The 20,072-nt window shown below is 46.8% G+C and overlaps 1 protein-coding gene across 1 annotated transcript in view; it reads right to left on the bottom strand.

Moving 5' to 3' along the window:
- Nucleotides 1–14,254: 14,254 nt before the first annotated feature.
- Nucleotides 14,255–20,072, bottom strand: part of GALNT16 (polypeptide N-acetylgalactosaminyltransferase 16) — a 39,404-nt gene continuing 33,586 nt past the window's right edge. Inside the window, exon 14 of the mRNA XM_009883494.1 lies at nucleotides 14,255–14,392. Coding sequence (XP_009881796.1) covers nucleotides 14,255–14,392 — 138 coding nt within the window. The remainder of the gene's footprint in view (nucleotides 14,393–20,072) is intronic.

Here is a 20,072-nt window from a genome sequence, read left to right as displayed (position 1 = left end):
ATGGAGGCATTTGAACTCAGCATTCCCCAGGCCACCTACGACAGTGCTGCAAACAGCAGACGAGCGAGTAGTCCTGAGTGGGTTTGCGTGACACAACGGTAGTGTTCACTGAGCTAAAGTGCAACTAATCCCACGTGACAAAGACAGGGTGCAGAATAGTCAGATTTGATCTTGCTCTGATGTTCCCTTTGAATGAAAGAAGATTCACATGGGACTCTGAGAATAAAGCCTTGTGGTAGAGGTTTAGTCCTGAGAGGTCATCAGGCCTGCCACCCTGATGCCCCCCCCTTCCCCTCCATATACTCACACACCTCACAAGCCTTTCCAGCCCTCAACAAGTTTAAAAAAAAGAGTCTGTATTAGAGATAAAAGGCCTCAGAAATCTGTGATGTACTGATGGGGAAAGTAAAAGGACATTGCGAAATGCCAGGGGACAGTCAGAAACAGTGAGAATGGAGAGAAAAGCAATCACACCTGTGCCCCTGCCGCCACCCCAACACCCCCAGCTAATCTCACTGGGAGGCAAAGGCATCCTAGTGCAGTATCCAATAACTTGGTTGCAGGGGAGAGAGGAAGGTCAACGCTACTAGGGCTAGAAATAAACCTTGCTCCACATTTCATTTTTAGCTATGCCGTCTCTCAGTTTCTCAGCAGGAAGGAAGGGGGGCAGGGAAGGGTAGATAGAAATCTCTTCTCTCTCGATACATTAACTGGACCTCTGAGGGAATTCTTGGCTTGTGCATCTATTCCACTGTAACACTGGAACGTAGCAGAAGCACCGAGACATTACCAGAGTGTAATAAGCAGAGTCAGCATTCAAGTCTTCTCTTCAAAGAAGCACATTTCTCAAACCCAGAATTGTTCCTTCTCCATCCCCATCATCTCCAGAAGTTTAGCCAGTGCCAAACCACGGCAGCTTTCCTTGCCTGGCTTATAATGCCGTTCGAGAACACACATCTCAGCTTATGAGTATCCTTCTAGATTCTGGGCCAAGTGAGTTTAATTTCAATTTCTATCCACTTTGTGCTAGTAGCACCTTTTTGTCTTTTTTTTCTCCAATTACTTCTCCACTCATCTCCCCAGAAGAGCAATCATTCCCCATCTCAGTTTTGCTATATTAGTAACTTGTGAATTGTAGTTTCTTCTTGTACAAGAAGTTGCTTTGCCTCCTGCTCATCCTAGCAGTTTTCTGCATCTTTTCCTCTCCAAGTTTGTCTTTAATTGAACATAGTTATCATTCCAGGCACCTGCCGCTCTAAATGAAGCTTACCAATCTTTCATACTGTGGTAATGATGTCTCCTCAGACCAAGAACGAATCATTTAATGCCTCCTAAAATTACATGTGCTGGTTTTGTGTTTACAACACACTTAATTGTTCAGTGATCACTCAGTGCACCCTGTATCCCTTTCCTCTACCCTCTCCAAGTAAAAACACTCATTATTTATAAAAAATGAAACAACTTCAGCTGGAAAACTTGAGAAAGAGATATGTGAGAATAACCTCTTAATGAGGACACTCACCTGCGATATTCCAGAGGACTCAAAGCCCATCTGCAATGAGCAGAGCAGGAACTACGTTAAACACTAAACCGCATTGCTCCATTTGTTAGCAGAAAGGCAGCCAAAGCAGGTCAGCCATAGCTCCAGGAAGTATTTATTTGCCTTCTGAAAATCCCCAAGCAAAAATAGGTGCCTCCCTCCATCTTACAATTAATGGACTAATCATCTCATTAGCATATTGCATAACCAAGGCAGCCCTCTGCTCAGCATTCTGCCTTCTGTCTGTCTTACTCCTCGGCCCCAGTCCTCCCTGACTACAGGAAGCCCATGCATCACATTTGGAGCCCCAGATTCCTCCTGCAGGGGGGAGAACAGCAGCCAGTAGAATGTTTATCAACCTCCTCTTGCCCGCCCCAAGACACCTCAAATAAATCGTTCTGAGCTCCATAAATCAGAGTTCTCCATTAAACTGTTTCTGTAGAAAATTCATGACTACCTCCAGGCATGCTGTCACGAGAAGTTAGACATTGCTTAAATCTGGTTGCAGGGGGGGTGGAGGTCCAGCCTCAAAGGTGTTTGACACGTAATTCAGATTGAAAAAACCTACCTGTGTGGCTTGCCCAGGCTCCCTTCCAGCTCCTGGAGTAACGTAACAGCAAAATGCAGGTCCCAGCCCAGTACCAGCTGAGCTAGCTTCCAACTGAGCACCTCGGTCCAATTCCCCCTTTCCCTCCCTCACACATGCGTTGACCTAACTGGTATCTTTTGCCCTCAAATGCTGCCACTTACTCTAACTAGCAATAAGTAGTGCTAATTAGTTAATGCCGAAGATCTGCTAAGAACTGAAACAAACTCCTCTTCCTACTTAATTAGACAAGCCCCATAAGGACAAATCCATTGCTGGTTGTTGAGTGCTAGGATGCCACCCCTGGCTTAGGGTGTCAAAGCATCGGAAGTTACTGAGGACCCTGAGAGTGTTTTGGGAGAGCAGCACCGTGCAATTGCCCTGTTATTACATTTTTTTCCCCCTCGACACCTGGTTTGCATCACTGACAGAAACAGGCTAATGGACTAGGTGGCACTTTCGTCTGGTCAGATACACATAAGCACTCTATGTCGGGGTTATTTTCATGGGGGCGTTGGGAGGTTTTTTCCCTGCTTGACTAAGGTTTTCTACAAATGTTTTGCAGGTAAGTTCAAAGTGCTTATGCAGACCTAAGGTAGATAAGGAGGTGCAATAAGCAGCATTTTCCTCCATTGTATATTTTCCTCATTGTTTCCAGTAGTTTGGTGGTTTGGGCATGGTGTCATGAGAACTGGAGATGGTGTAACTCCAGCTGATATAGTTACTGTTTAGGAGCTGTTTACTCATGGGCTTCATGAAGACCCAGAAAATACTTGCCCCAGAATGCAAGTGGTACTACAAATTAGTTGAAATAACTACTTCATGGCACTGAGTGGTTTTTAAAGTGACTCTTAACGTGGCAGATTGCATTTCAGTTTACAAAAAAAAGTTATGAATAATACCAATTTAGCCACATCCATGTTTCTTTGAAGTCTAATGCTTCAGCACTCTTGCAATTACTTCTCCAGATGAGTTCTAGTGGCCTTGGCAATTGCTTGCTGCTGCTATTTTGATCCTATGCCCTAGGAGTATAAACTCAGTTATAGAAACTCCATCTGACTCCATTTAATGAACTACATGAATCAGAGCCCTGCAATAAAGCCCAATTAGAAATGAAAACACAGAGAATATTGATCCCCTTAAAATCTTTTGCAGCCTTCAGGATCTGCTTGGTCACTCATTGCTACAGCAGGCACCAAGCCTTTTCTGCCAGTTCACTCTCATCAGCTTGCTGGGATTGTGGTCAGATTAAGAGGTGATTGAAGAGATCAGTTGGTGGGGGCCCTGAGGTATGAGGAAGAGCCCCCAAATAACCCTTCTCACACATGCTCACAGTCCTCTGGGTCAGGTTTTATTGTGATCTAGTTCAGAGGAAGTTTCTACAGCAGCACTCGTTGCTTCTCTGAGCAACACCAAAAAAAAACCTTTGAGATTTTTGTAATCTGTTTTACTAATGGATGTGGTGTCTGGAGGCTCTGAGTTCACAGAGGTCAGAGGTGATAGCATTACCACACACAGCACACCCATGAAAGGGCCTAATGAACTCCACTAAAACTCAAGACCTTCAGCCTGGTTTGCGGTATATTACAGGGTAAAGAACCCCTGTGTTAATGAAGCACACACAATTCAAATGAGACATTTGAATAAGAACTTTGAGAAGCGTGCATTAAGAGGGATGTATGGCATCCTAGACAAAATACAGGGCTCAAAGTCAGATGATTCCAGACTCTTTTCCAGGCTGTGCCCCAGATGATGTATGGTGTCCAGAAGCCCAGATCTCAAAGGGTGCAGGTGGAATTTGAATCGACAGATCTCACACTGGATTCCAAAAAAGCCTCTATTCAGCTGTTGTCCAAAGCTGGATACACCTCAGACGTGTACATCTCAGTCTTCACAATTCAGGACCTGCTCCAACACCTGCCCAGAAGCGCTTTAGTCTCAGCTGTGTTCAGACTATCTCTGTGAATAAGTGCTAAGGGAACTCATAAACAAGGTGTTCCTCCATTTCCCCTGATTTGGGAAGCCTTCCCAGAGCACAGCCATTGCGAATAAACAGAAAAATAAAAGAACAGTCATCGCTTTCTCTATTTCACCAAGCTGTATAGGCTTGTCTGGGGCCGGCAGGAGAGATTAGAGAGCAAAACACTTAACGTCTTATGGTGAGGGTCTTTTGGAATCCTTGGGATGGAATATCTGAGGATGACCTGTACCAGAGGGAAAGTAATTACAGTTTTCTAGCAGCAGCTGGGGCATTTGTGTGGCAGGATGGTCCTGCATTCCAGGCACTGCTCCAAAGGCTGTTTGGGAACTTGAAATTAAATGGTTACAGAATAAAAATGCAAAGTAATTCCTGAAGCGATCTTGGGCCTCAGGCCTCGCTCCAGAGACAGAAAGCTCTTGAGCCACTAGGCTAGAATCATACATCCTTTGCCCAAATTAAGCTTTATTATCATGTGAGGTGCAATGCAGAGGAGCTTTAGCAGGCAGACCTAACAATGCCACCCCCTTGAGCACCCCCAGTTTCCCAGAGGGTCTGCTCCTCATTAATATATCCCATTGGTACAAGGGTGGGAGTGAGTCCTGACAGCCACGTGAGGTGCAGCGAGCAGACCCCTCCTGTGGATTCCCCCTAGCAGAAGGCTCCGCTTTGCTGCAGAAAAGCTGCTGTAACAGCCTTGTGGCAGTCCCACGGGATTCATAGTTCATCCCATGCTTGAGTTGCTCTTGGGCAAAGGGGCTACGTCCATGCTGGCAGCTGCTAGTCCTGCCAAGGGCTCTTGGATGCTGCAAGCAGCTACCAGCGACCCAGCTGCGTCCTCTTCTGACCTGGGAAAGAGGAGCTGCAAAGTTGAAGCCAGCTTTTCTACCATCCTGACTCTCACAAACTTGGTGCTAAGCTCATGTCCGGTTTGGGGACCTGGATTAGGCTGACACCAGGTTGGTGTTGTGCACTGACACTGCTCATTTTTAATAAGATCAAAATGAAGCTGGAAGGGGAGGGAGTGAAGGGAAGGGAAGAGTTTCACAGAAATCCGGCCTCCTTCTCTCTCTCAGGACAAGTGATTAGGGCTACACAGATGATTAGGGGATTGGAGCATCTTTCTTACCAGGAAAGGCTGAGGCACTTGGGTAACAGGCACAAACTTGAACATAGGAAGTTCCATCTAAACATGAGGAGGAACTTCCTTTACTTTGAGGGTGGCAGAGCACTGGCACAGGCTGCCCAGAGAGGTGGTGGAGTCTCCAACTCGGGAGACGTTCAAAACCCGCCTGGACGCCGTCCTGTGCAACCTGCTGTAGGTGACCCTGCTCTGGTGGGGGGGGTTGGACTAGATGACCTCCAGAGGTCCCTTCCAACCCTGACCATTCTGTGATTCTGTGATTTGTGCTCAAGAGGCTTCCCCAAGCTCTTCAGCGTAGGCTCAGCACTTGCAGGCACCTGACAAACTCCTGCCAAGAAAGTTTAGAGTAAACAGACATGATATGTGACACGTTAAATATTGCTAATGAGCATCAGGTGTGTGCAGGGGAAAATGGCTCCTCGTCTTAGATATGGTAATTATTTTAAAGATCTATTTAGCATTTAGATTGCTTAGGGGGGAAAAGAGCTTGGAGCAGCTGATTGCCTTGAAAAATGCTCTGGTATTAAGTGGATCTCTTTGAACATTGCTTTCATCTGCTCAGACAGAAAGCAGAGGTGACACTTCAGCCTGGGATAATTAGGACTTTGACATCATTTGGTTGTCCTTGTCAACAGCATTATAAACACGTAGCCCCTAGTTAAAAAAAACGCACACAACAAATCTCACACAGTAGCGTTTAAGGGAGTTAAAATACAAAAGATTAAACGTGCTGCACTGAAGGCTTGAGAGGAGCGCTGAAAGAACCAGCCTGAACCATCACGCTCTGTAATTTAACTCCAAGCATATGTCCCTTTGGTATGCTTTTAAACTTAGCTACATCTGTCGCATTTTTAATGCCCATTTTCATCAACAGATATTTACAGCTGCAGCACGATCAGCTTTCACAGGCCGAGTGATGTAAATGAAACAAAACTCGTGGAGGTGAAGGCTCCCATGAAAATCCCAGATATGGCAGGAGGTGAGAGCAATGGCGGAGCGAGGGACCAAAGTGTCCCGTGGGAGCTGAGCATCTCAGCCCACAGCCAGGCTGCACTGTGCTAGCCTGTGCCGGTAAGCCTGGCTTGGAGGATGGATAGTTTAAAACTATTCAGGGCTGGCCAAAAGGACAAAGAAGCCTGCAAGCCTAATACACCAGGCGGAGCAAATCCAGCGATTTGGAATCAAGTCTCTGCTACAGTTCACTACTTTTCCTCAAAAATCTGAGAAATGACCTAGAAAAAACGATTTCTGCCTCAAAGAGGTCCCTCCACGCCTGAGTCGCTGAAACACCATTTACATGCTGCCTGCCCTGCAGCACGTTCAGCAGCAGAAGCAGTCCAGATGATATTATAAAGCCCACAGAGTCAAGCCTTCATCTACACAGCAGCTGTCATTAAGCTGATTTTAACGGGGAGAAGTATCAGTGTATCGAGCAGTATTGCAGATGAACAGCCTGGGATGGGTAGGGTGCTTCAAAGGGGAAGAGAGGTGATGCTGGACACCGAGGGAAGACCTGTACAGAGCATCCCCTCTGCAGTGCCAGTACAGAAGGCAGACCCACTGCAAGCCTTACCTGTCTTCCTCTCCTCCCTTGTAGCCATTTCAAGATTTAAATGTTATATTACTGGTTTGCTGTTTCTGAAATAAAACCAAGCAGGAGAACCACTGAGCTTCCCCCTGGCCCTCAGTCCCACCTGCTTTGGGCCAGCTCTCTACTGCTGCTTCTGCCACAAGGCCAGCGACGGCTGACCGGCAGCATTGTCCCAGCCACTCACATTTCTTAAAGCCAACAGTATTAAAATGCACAATCAGGAATTCAGTCGAACCAGGAACAATGATTTAGACTGAGTCTGTTTCCCAAATCTGACAAGTGTATGCACTAATGAGTAACACCCCCCACAGCTCTGCAAAAAGAGAAGGAAAAATGCAGCAGTGAGGAGAAAGCCCACCATCAATTTCTGCTAAAAACCATGTTTCTCTGTTCCACCTCCATAGGGAGGTGATTCTGCCCCTCTACACTATTCTGGTGGGACCCCACCTGGAGTACTGCATCCAGCTGTGGAGCCCCCAACATAGGAAAGACATGGACTTGTCCAGGCTGTGTTTTGCCATCATCTTCACTTACATCTGCTTTTCTCCTTTCTGGTCTTAAAACAGACTTTATGGGTGAGGATATCATAGAACCACAGAATGTTTTAGGTTGGAAGGGACCTTGAAGATCATCAAGTTCCAACCCCCCTGCCATAGGCAGGGACACCTCCCACTAGACCAGGTTGCCCAAGGCCACATCCAGCCTGGCCTTGAACACCTCCATGGATGGGGCCTCAACAACCTCTCTGGGCAACCTGTTCCAGTGCCTCACCACCCTCAAAGTGAAAAATTTCTTCCTAATGTTTAATCTAAACCTGCCCTCTTCCAGTTTAAAGCCATTTCCCCTCGTCCTATCACTACATGCCCTAGTAAAAAGTCCTTCCCCAGCTCTCCTGTACGCCCCCTTTAGGTACTGGAAGATGCAAAATTCAGGGAGAGGAGCCCTTGGGAAAAGAAAGTTGAGACAGATCAGGAGGTGCAGAGGGACCCACGGGTGGCTTTTCGGGTCAGTGACCCCATTTTGTTCAGTTCATGCTCACAAATTTGAGCACCCCCCTAGGCACTGGGCAGCTCATCACTCAGCATACCGCACCACCACTGTTGTTATGGCCAAGCTCAGCCCCGCTGGAGGCAGTGGTAAGCAGTGTTGCCGTACTTGTTTCCATGGAAATCAAAACCAGAGAAGCTGGTTTCCACCAAAATCACATTAAAACACAATTTTGTCCCAAGTGGATTATTTTGTTATCTTTTCTCTCATTCTTCTTTTCGCACCATGCAGTACAGATGAAGTGGGATTTATTTTAATGACACAGATTTGTAAAGCACAAGTTTCATCGATATGTCAAGCAGAAGCTGCTGTTTCCATTAGGATGGGATGTCCCCAACTCAAGGACAGGCAGGTCTGAACACTTACCTAGCATTGTTTCCAGCACAGAAATGCTACCTTGTTCTGGCCTGGTTTTAATCACCAATGAGTCACGGGTGAGATTTAAGCAGCGTTTCTCAGATGCAGATTACTTAAGAAAGCAAAAGGTTGCTCCCTCAGTTCCCTCCTATACCCAGCTTCCCATTGCCCAGCGGCACCTCTGCAACACAGAAACACTTTTCACGCAGCTCTGGACTGTATCACAGGTGTTTACCAGACACCTTACAGAAACGAAGCCCTAGAAGTGTGGACGACAGCCCCACCACCTTGCACCCAAGCTGGGAGAGTGGCGGAGGGGCAATGCCTCCTGTCCACACATGGGCACAGAGTTCCCCGCTGGAGAAGCAGAGCCAGAAGCCCAACATGCTGCAAACACACCATTTATTTTCATAGGGCAGTGCAGTGCCAATTTTTTGCTACCATAGCACCAAAACAAACACAGCGAACACAAGTGTTGTTTCAGGTAGATCTAAACATCTCATTTCAACATTCGCAGTTCTCCGGGGCTTCTTTGCTTCTGTTTAAAATGCTCACAAGTCACCAGGAAGGAATGAATCTCAGGCCCCCTAAGAGGGAAGGATACAGGAGCTCTTCAGCTGTGTTGGCCAAGCAGTACAAGATGAAAGAGAAAGGATGCAAGAAGTGTATTAGGATGCTTTCCCGAGGGAAGAGAAGCAGTCGGGTTTCCAGGTGCTCCTGCAATTAGTATGGACTTCTAAAGTGCTGAAGAGGTCCGATTAGAAGGACAGAGATGGAACCTCAGCACTCCCCGCAGCCCAACAGCAGAGGGTTTTGAGAATGAAGAGACACTCATGTACCACCTTTGTATCAAGCAGGTCCCTGCAGAAAAAGGGTATCTCCTAGCACTCAGCTTTCTTACTGAACATAGCCTGGAGAACATCTCTGTTTCTAACAAAATAATCTGCTTTGAGTGCTAAAATGAACTATTTGAGTATTAAAAAAAAAACAAATCACAACAAATCCAAACAACACTTGATTTGACTTTTGAGACAAAGCATTTACCAAATTTGACCCAACTGCGTGACCACTGTGGATGTGGTGCTGCTACGTTTTTAACCTCCTGCAAAGGAGTTACTCCCCTATAATTTTCCCCACTTTGGTTCTAGTCCCCTTTGATGCAACCGTTTCTACTCCAGACTCTTCTCTCTCTCATTTATGTGCCAGATCACTGCACGTCTGACCCTATCCTACTCAGAAGGGAACCCACTCACTTCTCCTCCCCTCTCCCATTTGGCTCTTCAGAAGATCAGTCTTTCATTTTCCTAGACAGGACTAATTAAAGTCTTCCCGGCCATCGTTACAGCCTGAGAATCTCCTGGTTTCTAGGGCACTAAAGTGGTTGTCGCTCAGGGTGTGCATGGCAGAATCCCAGGGACACAGCCCAACTGATGTCCTGCTACAGAAGCAACACTAAGTGAGAAAGCCCCAACTCTTCTCCTTTTTATCGCGTTCCCACAGCACTCAAACACCAGATACATTTGCAGGCAGCACAAGGAAGCACTGGTTCCCCCCCCCACCAGCTAACTTCCAGTACACCTTCACCCTCCTTCTCTAGAGGGAGGCTCTGGCACAGCTGCTTTCTGTAGGCAGATGTAGCTGATCCGAATTTCAAAAAGCCTCTGGGGGTGAACGAGCAGGCAGTTAAGCCCTGTTTTTAAACTCAAAGCCTCCAAACTGACATTGCTGGCTGGGCTTTTTTTTTTTTTTTTTTTAAGGTGAGATTAGGAAGGTTTACCAGCCTACTTGGGGAGTCACACTATTTGAGGCTCAGCAATGCACATGCTCGGAGGCATCTGTGGGTGGTGATGCTTCCCTGCCCTCAAGCTAGAGGCAGAAGAAAGACCTTTGGGAGGCTCAGTGAGGAACAGGCAGGCTGATAGCCTGAGGAAAAGATCAAGGAGGGAGTTACAGGAAGAATTAATTCCCCCCCACACCCAGCTATTCTTTCAGCATGTAAAAGGCAGTCCATTAACTGCTCTTAACTTTTGCCAGAAAGGATACCTTCCTGCCTAGCCAGCTGAGGAGGGCTTCTTCAGTCGCGTTCAACTGATACACCATCATATCCTAGAAATGTCTCTGCCAGCTCCTGCAGTATTCCTCCAGGAACCCATGCAAATAACTGGGGTATGTATGCCTGCGGGGACATACCCTGTGAGCAACAGAGGCAGGGACCAGGCAAGAAAGGATGGAGGCTCTTTTCCAATGGGAAGTAAGAGGGAATAAGACCAGGCTGAATCTCTTGTTTCAAAGTGGATTTTATTCCAGGCATTAAACAGATTCTGGCACATGCTTTCTTCAAGAAAAGGGAAAACAAATCTGGGCTCCGCATAAATTACATCTGGCAAAGTGCAACTTACAAGTGAGTGGGGAAAATAAACCTTTTGAAATTGATTTCTGTACAACATTAGCTTCAGCTCCTCTTAAATAAACCCCCGTTGGTTCACAGCACACAAAATTACATTGGATGATCTGATACATTAACAGCTTTCTTAAAAGGTATTACCAATGAAATGCTCTGTCTTGACAGTCTAGGGGGCCCTTTAAAGTAAACAAGAAAACAAGGGCAAGCAGCTGCTTGTTCTGACTTGCTGAAGAAACAAATCACTGGGCCAAATTTGGGGGCTCAGTCAGTTTGCTTTCAAAAACCCCACTGGAATCCTGTTCCAAAACACAGCACTGTGTGGACCTTGGCGGAAAAGCACAGATAACTTCGTTCCTCTTTCCATTTGCCTTGCACTGAAAGGAAGGTATATTAATAATGAGTTTGGACAAGACTTTGTTTATTCTGAGAAGTTTGGTTTGCCCATGCTTGAAAGCAGCCTTTTGTGATGCACCTCCTTTTCAGCAATTGCTAAAATCCACTGGAAACCAATGGCTTCCAGAAGGCGATGTGGGGGGAGGTCTGCATCGGGCAACAGGAAGGTCCTGCAAGCAGCGCTTAGCTGACAGCCGAATGTGACACTGGGGAGATGACCTCAGGAGAACGTGTCCAAAACCAGGAGTTACAGCGCTGGTAGCCCCTGACTCCAGGGGGAATTTAAATTATCAACATCTAGCATATGGCCACCTTTTCCCTTTTCTCCCCCAGGCCTGAGCACCTGAAGAAGGAGAGTGCCCAATCTTCAGCTGCCCCAGCTCACAGCCCCAAATGGATACCAGTTCACACTCTGCCAGGTGGTGAGCAGTAGGAAGAGAGGCACAAACCAACACGGCTACTCCAGGTACCTCTGCTCCGGGAGCGGTCAGTAACCTCCAACATTGGAGCCAAGCACAACGTCAAGGGCAGTAGCCAGCGTGCTGACGAGGGCCCTTTGAACCAGGGCCGGCCCAAAGCTTGGAGACTGTATGTAAGCACGGCTCCTGTGGTCTGCAGCAGTCAGGAGAATTGTTTGTGGAGGAGCTGGGTCCTAGGCCCAGTACGGTTATGAAGAAGGAACTGCAAAGAAAGCTGTACACGCACAGTGGGAGCAAGAAGGAAGGAAGCAGTACCTGGTAGAGGAGTGAACATGCTGTTAGCTGCAACCCTTAAGCTGCTGGAGAGTGAAATGGGGGAAGCTCAGATGGTCCACTTAGAATGCACTTTGATGAAAACACGTAATCCTTTAGCACTTCATTGTATACAGAGCTGATGTACAGTACCTGCGTAATGGCCTTCCATCTGTCTTTGCATCAACTTTTTTCAAGCCAGGTATGTGAGAACTTGACTGTTCCTGTCTCCCACTCCCTAATGACGATGTTCTGGAAGTAGCATCTCCTGCATATTCTTGTTTAAAAAAGCAATTGCTAGTACATGGCACCTCTCCCCCCTGATGGGTCTGCCTGCCCTCTTTCTGTTCCTGGGCTATTTTCTTTCCTTCTCTGCTCTTTCCTGGCCTCAGTGGTTCAGGCCCAAAGCACCTCTATATAGGGAAAAAGAAAACTCTGCAGAGTCAGTGCCCCCATTCCCACACAGAAGTGTGGCTGCACCATGCTGTAAGCTTGTGACCAAAGGGAACTGCCTCCTGAGTTTTCACAGTGCAGGCAGGTCATTCATCTAGTTCATCAGTGTTGAGACGGTGAGCTGATGTCAAAGTGAAGGGGGAAACAGGAAAAGAGCTCCTGCCGCCTGGCTGATTTAATTTTTTTTAAATAAAAATAACCGAGAACAGAAAACAAATAATCCAATTCTCACACAAGCACTTCTGAGCACATGCAATGTATGAAGAACAGTATCTGTTCTTTTGTCAACTGTTTGGGCTAATACCAAGGTAGGAAAAAGAATTAAAAAGGGATACAAGCATGACCAAAAGCAGCCAGCTGTTCAGAATCCAAATTAACATCCTGTTCTCTTACACCAGATCAGAAAGGATCCAGGCAAACAATTGCCTACGAAGGTGGCCCCACCATCTGGTTCCCCTGCCAGGCTCTTGGAAAGGAGGAATGGTTTACAAAACCTAGCTCCAAGAGGAAAATTTAACAGATCTAGCAGGAAAAGGTAATGTTGTGGGGATTATTTTTTTTGGAATATGTAAGTTTGCCCTGGCAGGTCTGAAAACCCACACTCAGCTACAGCTGGCTGGTAACTGGGAGCAGGACTGGGACGCTAGCTAGAGACACCCGTTGTCTTCAGTATTTCCAGAACACAAAGGGGAGATCTCTCTGGGCAGGCCTGTACTGTGGCAGCATTTGTGTGGGGGGCAGTTTCAGCTTCGCCAACTAACCTCTCCAAGATGCCCACTGGGAGGAGAGCTGGGTGTCGCAAGTGAAGCAGCCCTAGGCCTTTTCGCCTCCTCTTTCTGAAAGAGAGGGGGCAAAAGCAACTAGACGGAGGGATTGGGTGGCTTGTCATGCTGGGCTGTGCTCACATGGGCCATGCAGAGCCGTAGAGCCAGCGAGAGGGCTGTGCTCCTGCCCAGCCAGCAGCAGGAAGCCTGCAATGACCTAGGGGCTGTCCCCTCCTGCCTCTCACAGAGGGGAACTGGGTGGGCTCCTGCCACAGGCCTGAGCCAAGTGCAGTGGAACTGTCAGTGTGCTCTGCCAACGCAGCTCTGCCCATCACCTTCGGTGTGGGGTGCAGCGGGCAGCGTCTGGTAGCACCAGGAAGAGCAGCCAGAGAATGGTCCCAGCTTCCCTGACATCCCAAAGTGTCAGCACCCGTCTCTGACCAGCTCTGCAGGAGTGTGGTACCCTCAACTCAGGTCCAGCTGGGCTGCCTGCCGGCTTGGATCACTCATGGACGCAGAGCTGGCCTTCCACCCATAAAAAACTGGAAGCAAGAATTCAACAGGGAATAGTCCTCAAAACAATCCCTGGTTATGCTGCTAAAACAGACTGTCCCTTTTCCAGTTCTCTTGTCAGCATCATGCCCCATTTCTCAACCTCAGCTCATGTGGCTGTAGGGCAGCTGCTGCAGGCAGCGGAAGGAATGGGGCCACCACGAAGAGGTTACAAACCTGCCCCCAGGGTCTGCTAGTTCCTTCCCAGCCCCTCCACTCATCATGATGATTCTTCTCAGTTCTCACTGAGACACATGCATGCATAAACGATACATGATGTTAGAGTGAAAAGCCAGGGAAGCCAAAGAGCTACTAATGTTTGTACAAGCATCGTTTAAGCTGTTGGACTGAAGGTCGTGGACTCTAGACGCGGAGAAAGGAACGGATGGGGAGGGCTGCAAGGCAATTCTAGTCACTCGATGTATTGGGCTGTGTCCTCCCCCCTCTCTGGTTGCAGCTGTGCACAGACAACAGCTACAAAGGAGAACTTACAACAGATGGGAAGATTTCAACAATTCTCCTCATCCCTCCCTCACCCCCAGCTTCTTTTCTGAAAAGCTCAAAAACACCAAGTGCTCAGCTGAAATGGTGGCTTGCAGATGGGCACAATGAAAACATTTAGGGTCAGACATACAAAACCATTCCTCCCTTCCCGATCCCCTTCTGTTCCCAAAGTCTCATGCACAAAGAAACAAGGAGATCTCTGTGCTACCATCATGTTGCTTGTAGCAGCTCCCACTGTTGGCCAGGTACATCTGCTTGGCAAGGGTTGGTCACCACTCTCCCAGTCTGGTTTTCCAGGCAGAGACCACTGACAAAGTGTTGAATGAAACTGCCTTTCATCTTCCACTTCTGTGAGGAGACAGAGGAGAAACATGCTGTTACTTCCATTTCATCAGGGAACTGTGCTTCCAAGCTGGAGGACAGAGGTTGAGCATAAACCACAAGGAATCCCCAACAACCAGGGACACTGAAAATCTGGGTATGGGCAGCAACTTCAAAGCACTGGTTTCGTGTATTAACAATACCTGGAGACTGAGTTTAGCTGAATTATAGGGCTAGATATTCAAAACTATCTAGAAGGCAAACTACACAAAAATCAGCAACTAGTGGCATTTTCAAAAGCATGTTATATTCACAATTTCCCTGCCATTCTTTGGCCTGCATCTCTAGGCATCCAGCTGCCTGTTAAAATCTGAAACCCTTCTATGGCTTCTTTCTAATCCATAGAAAGCAAAGCATTGAAAGCCCTCCCAACATGGAAAGCAATCCATCCACAGAAAGAAAAAAAAAAAATCACATGAGACTGATGAAGAAACAGCTTGACATCACTGATGGGTCTCAAGGCTGTTGCAGAAATGATAGGCAAAGGAAATAAAACCCCTCCTGCAATATCCAGACAATGTCAAAACTTACCAACATTTTAATTCTTGGGTAATACAGCAAACATTGCCACATGCTGTGTGGTTTAAGAAATCCAGTTATGTTCACATGTTGCTGGTAGCTCTCCTCCAAATCTACGTGCTGGATATGTTTCTTGGAGAGCAGGGCAGTTGCCAAGCCCAGAGTAATCTGTTACTCCTGTATCACATATTCCTTCACGACTAAATACCAGAGGCAGGATCGCTTTGCCAGCACTGCTAGCCCTGACTGACACGATAACACCGAAGGAGAGCTGTTTGTGCAGCAGGAAGAAGCTGGTTTTAATAGGGAAGGGGGCAGAGGAATGTAGTGATGATGGAGAGGAAGATACAATGCAGTCTGTGCACTGCAATACCCTCACCAGCTGCTGCAACCCAATGCCTACACAGGTCCCAGAGCCATCTGGCTCTCATCTGGCAGAAGTCTCCCTGCAAACAGCTGAGGAAGAGTTAATACCATAAAGCCGCAGCTGTAATGATGGAGTGGAAAGCAGGAGGTCTTCTTCCCTGGAAAGCAGCACACTGCGCCTAGCTGCACAGCAGCCGCCCCACCACTGCTTCCCAGGGTCACAGACACCTCAGTGAAGAGCATCTTTACCTTCTCCAAAGCACATCTACTGTGCAAAGGGAAGCTCTTCTTTGCCCTCCCCCATCCCCCTGCCTCTTTGTACTCATGAATTCCCAGCCTCCTCCTTTGCTTTCCTCTGTGCATGTGCAATAGAATGCCTGCCAGCCACCTCTCCCACACGCTCCACAGCTCAGCAGAAGACCCTGCTGTAAAGAAGTACGCTGTTATGAGATTTGAGATGGAGGACAAGGGCAATTACGAAAAGACACTGGTTTTCTTCTTCCCCCTAGCCATTCAGGAGAAAATGAGCACCACTTGGAGGCTCGCTCATGTCATTCCTCCAGATCAGAGACCCACTGGTGTGTCACCTCTCCGTGCTGAGCAGGTACCCACTGTGATGTCTGTAGGGAGAGTCTACAGTAACAGACACAGAGGACACTAGCAAACACTTACGAGAGCACATTTTCTGCTGCTAACAAACTACACCAAATCAATCAACTTCTCAGTGAATCACACCACCGGAAAGCCCAGCATTTCAAGTCACCTTGGATCCTTATGTTCAACAGAAAGTGGGACGAGGGTGGGAAAGAGGGAGGAGAAACACTGCAAAGGTGACAGAGGCTCAACTGGGCTGCAGGGAGGTACCATACGTGGAGCTATTATAAAGTGTACCGACAGTAAAAGCCAAAGTAGGGCTCCTCATCTCACCTCACATGGAAGCGATATTTTAAAAGTGATGGATTCTACTCTTTCCGGGCAAAAACTGCGCTTTGCTGACCTCCGTGAGATACCAGAGCAACTCCCCTGATTCTACTTGAACTTTTCACAAAGACCCCCCTGCCTAACTGCCAGACCACAGGATTGCCAAGGACAGCCCAACACCTAATCCTGTAGGGACACATCGTATCTCAGACCCTTCAGGAGGGTGGGCAGTAGGAATGGGTGGAAAGATGAGATAGAATGCTCGTCTCCCACTTCCACCCACCTCTCAGCTGGGCAACTTAGTCTAAACCAGTCACCTGCTGACATACTTATGGGGGAGTCCCAAGGTACAAGCACCTTCTGAGAGGGCCCAGCTTTCTCCAGAGGCCACGAGGGGAGCCTGGACAGCTAACTTTTAAATGACAGTGACGATACCCGTCTTTAGGAAAACAAACAGAGCAGATACCTCCTGCATATGCAGCCAAACATTACAGAGAGTCCTCTCCTCTCCTCCACCCAGACATTATGACTGGCCTGTACTTGGAAGGAAAGCTTTTGGAAGTTACAAGCATTGCACAATCTGAAAAATTTTGGCTTGAAAATCTTACTTGGTCTCCCTTTCTTGTGCAGATGGAGATAATAGAGTTTACAGGTCACAGCAGGCTTGGAGTGGAGATGGAAAAATAAGAATCCATATTTTCTTTGAAGTATCATGTCTTGGTTCTCTTCCCCAGTGTCAACCAAAAATTTCCCCACTCTTTTGTAAAGCTCGCTCTCTCCATCTTTATTATCTATCATTGTGAAGTACTTTGAGGTGACTGGATAGAAGCACTCCATGTGCAATTACTAAGAGAAAAATCAGAAATAGCCAGTCCTCTTCTACCCAATATATACAAGAGCTGAAAGTGTTTACACCAGCTTAATTTTTCAGGGTAATCAAAAGTCGGTGCTTCCAGAATAGACAGGTTTTCACTCCTTCTCTTATTCAATAGCCAATATAAAGTCACATTTGTCTGCACTTTGGGTAATATGATACACTGAGAAGCAAGGTGGGAAGAATTTCCCAATCACGTCCAAAGCCACGCAGGACTTCAAATACTGTTTGTCTCACAAGAAAACTTAGTGTCCTCATTTTCAGGCTGGGGTCACATTCCTTCAGCACATTTTAATGAAATATGGCTGTTTAATAGGATTTCTCAGCATGCTTCTTGTTCTGCTGGGAAATGCTGTGCCAGTGTTTCTCATTTTCATTCTCTTGTTTTAGTGTCTGACTCTCACTTTGCCTTCTATTTGTCCTCACTATAATACAAATTAAAACGCCACTCCCACCGTCAGTCAGAGCCAAAATCAAAGCAAAAGGCAATAATTTATCGTGCATTCAACTAAAAAATGCTATTCTCCAAATAACATTATGGATAACATCCATCTGGTTTGAAATCTAGTTCTGATTATGCAGAATAGCTCTTGGCTGGTCTTCTGCTAGCAGTGCCAGCTGTTGCTGTTGAATGATCAACAGGATCATGGTGCCAAACAGATTTTGTTCCTGGTTCCCTTCAATCCAAGGGAGAATAGTCTGACAGAACCAAAAACCATCTAAATTTTGACCGTGGTCTCATATCCTCCTACTTGCAAAGTTCTAGACTTATTTTGAAGTAATATTTTAGATACAGCTTATAATACTGTAAAGCCTCTGATAGAGTATTACATATATGTTAGACGGACTGTTGTTAGCACTCAAAAATAACAATGAAATTATCTGCCCTGTGGTCATGCTTAATGCACAACAGCTGTGTAGCATGAGCACAGATTCAGTATGTTTGAAAACAGAAAGCAACTTTAGGATCTGCATGGTGCTGTTGCAAGGTTCGAACCAATCTGCTCTGGTGACACTAAATAATGAAGTTATCACATGCCCCATCTTTTGTCAGAACTCTTGCTTTTGCATCACTCAGACATAGACATGAAGTCTAGATCCAGAAAAGTCCAAACGTCTTCCACCATAGATTTCTTATGACAGTGACACCAGAGATGTTCGAAGCTGGGCCTTCATCATGTCACCGTCTCCTCTTAAGATATTGTACATGTGATACACGTTGCCCAGGCTTACCCTCTTCCACTCAGACCACTTATTTGGGGCTCTTGCTTGCCACCTCCACCTCTGAAGTAGCTCAACTTCCCTTCCTCCACCCCCACTCAGCCCCTCTGACTTTCTGAGAAGTCCACTTGAACAGAGGAGTGGCTACACCCACGTATAATTTGAAAACACCAAGAGTGTTTGGGCCACACTCTCACCCATGGAGACACAGGGAAGTTTGTAGGGCAACAGAGGGAGTTTGTTCCCTCCAGCTCTGCTCTTTCATTTTTGCACTTTAAAGTTACTACAGTAGTGGCTGTCTCCTTGAAACTTAATCTCCCATATATCAGGAGCTAGGCTTGCGTGACATCCTAGGCAGGGGGTTTTGCAAGCTGCCAGCCCAGGAAGAACCAGACTCCCTCTCTGTCTTGGCTCTCTGATGCCAGGAATATGCCTTGTCAGCCCAGACATACACCCTCAGGTGACCCCCATAAAAGGTGGTAGCTTCACTTTCCACTTTCTAGCTAGGACCTGGCAGAGAAAGAGTCAGTTCCCAAAGTAAGCAGAAAAGGTTGCATTAGATGCAGGTGACCCCTCTAGAAAAGAGATGGAGGAGAGAGAATGGGATAGTTTGCAAAGATATCTGACTTCAAGCTGATTCAAATTCAGTGTCAGTATTAACAACAATTACTGTTGTGTTTATGGAAGGAAGGGACCGTAACAACACTCCTCAAGAACACAACAAGCTTGAGCATTGCAAGTAGAACTGGCTTTATAAGTATAAATCTGAAATGGGAGTTTGGAACTTCCAAAAACCCCCAACATTTCAGAGCATTTCAACCTAAATTAGATTAAAAAATCAAATGCTCTTCTCCCACCTCATCCCTTCAGCCACAAGGTGGTTTGGAATGACAGCTGTGATTCAAATCAGTCTCTACTTATTTGAAATGCTTAAACGAGATCCTTGCTTACAGTCAGTTGGCTAAATCATCTGCGAGGTCAAGTCCTTGATTTAAGTGCAGTTTGTTCACATAAGGTAATGGAAAACAACAGCTCACATCCTTAAGTGTGTGTGCACGTCTTTACAATGAGCCTGTATATAATCAACACATCAAGGCTCAATAAATCCCGTTCCAGCAGCAGAATGAGCCTGCTTGCGTTAGGGTGGATTAATCTCTCTTCTGACTAATAGGGCTTGCTCTCCACCTCCCTTCAGGGGACCCTTGTCCTTCCGTGATAGGGGAGGCAGGGAAAGACAGCTGATTTTGGCAGCTGCTAGAGTCCTCTCTGCTGCCAGGGAGGAAAATGCTGCAAGGCACCTAAGGGGAAGCTAAGTGACCTAATTACACAGCAAGGGGGTGAGTGATTACCAAAAGAAAAAAGAGCAGGCAAGCACAGCCCACCTGGGATGTTCTTGCAAGGCTAATCCAAACTCAGAGTTTTCCCAGCGTATTTACAGTGACAACTCTTCCAGACATTTCTGCATTAACCAGCCCTCCACAGGAACATCTACACGGGTTTTCCATAAATGGGCAAGACTGGATTTCAGTGCTTTCTTTCAGGAAGAACTAAATTCAGAGATTCACATCGCATTAAAAAGTACTGACAAAAGAGGATGCTGCTGAGGCCTGGTAGCAAACTGAACCGTCTCCTACCTTTGGGCTATCAAAACAATAGATGTGTCAGAAAACACAGAGCCATCACAGCCACAGATGACAGAAAATGTGTTCTGTCTTGGTGTAGAGGGAAGCACAGGAACTAGGGATG

Source organism: Charadrius vociferus, unplaced genomic scaffold (assembly GCF_000708025.1).
Source record: "Charadrius vociferus isolate BGI_N301 unplaced genomic scaffold, ASM70802v2 scaffold34, whole genome shotgun sequence".
In the NCBI taxonomy this organism is placed as follows: Eukaryota; Metazoa; Chordata; class Aves; order Charadriiformes; family Charadriidae; genus Charadrius; species Charadrius vociferus.
Note: the sequence above shows the minus strand (reverse complement) of the source record. Positions and strands in the feature narration are given on the sequence as shown.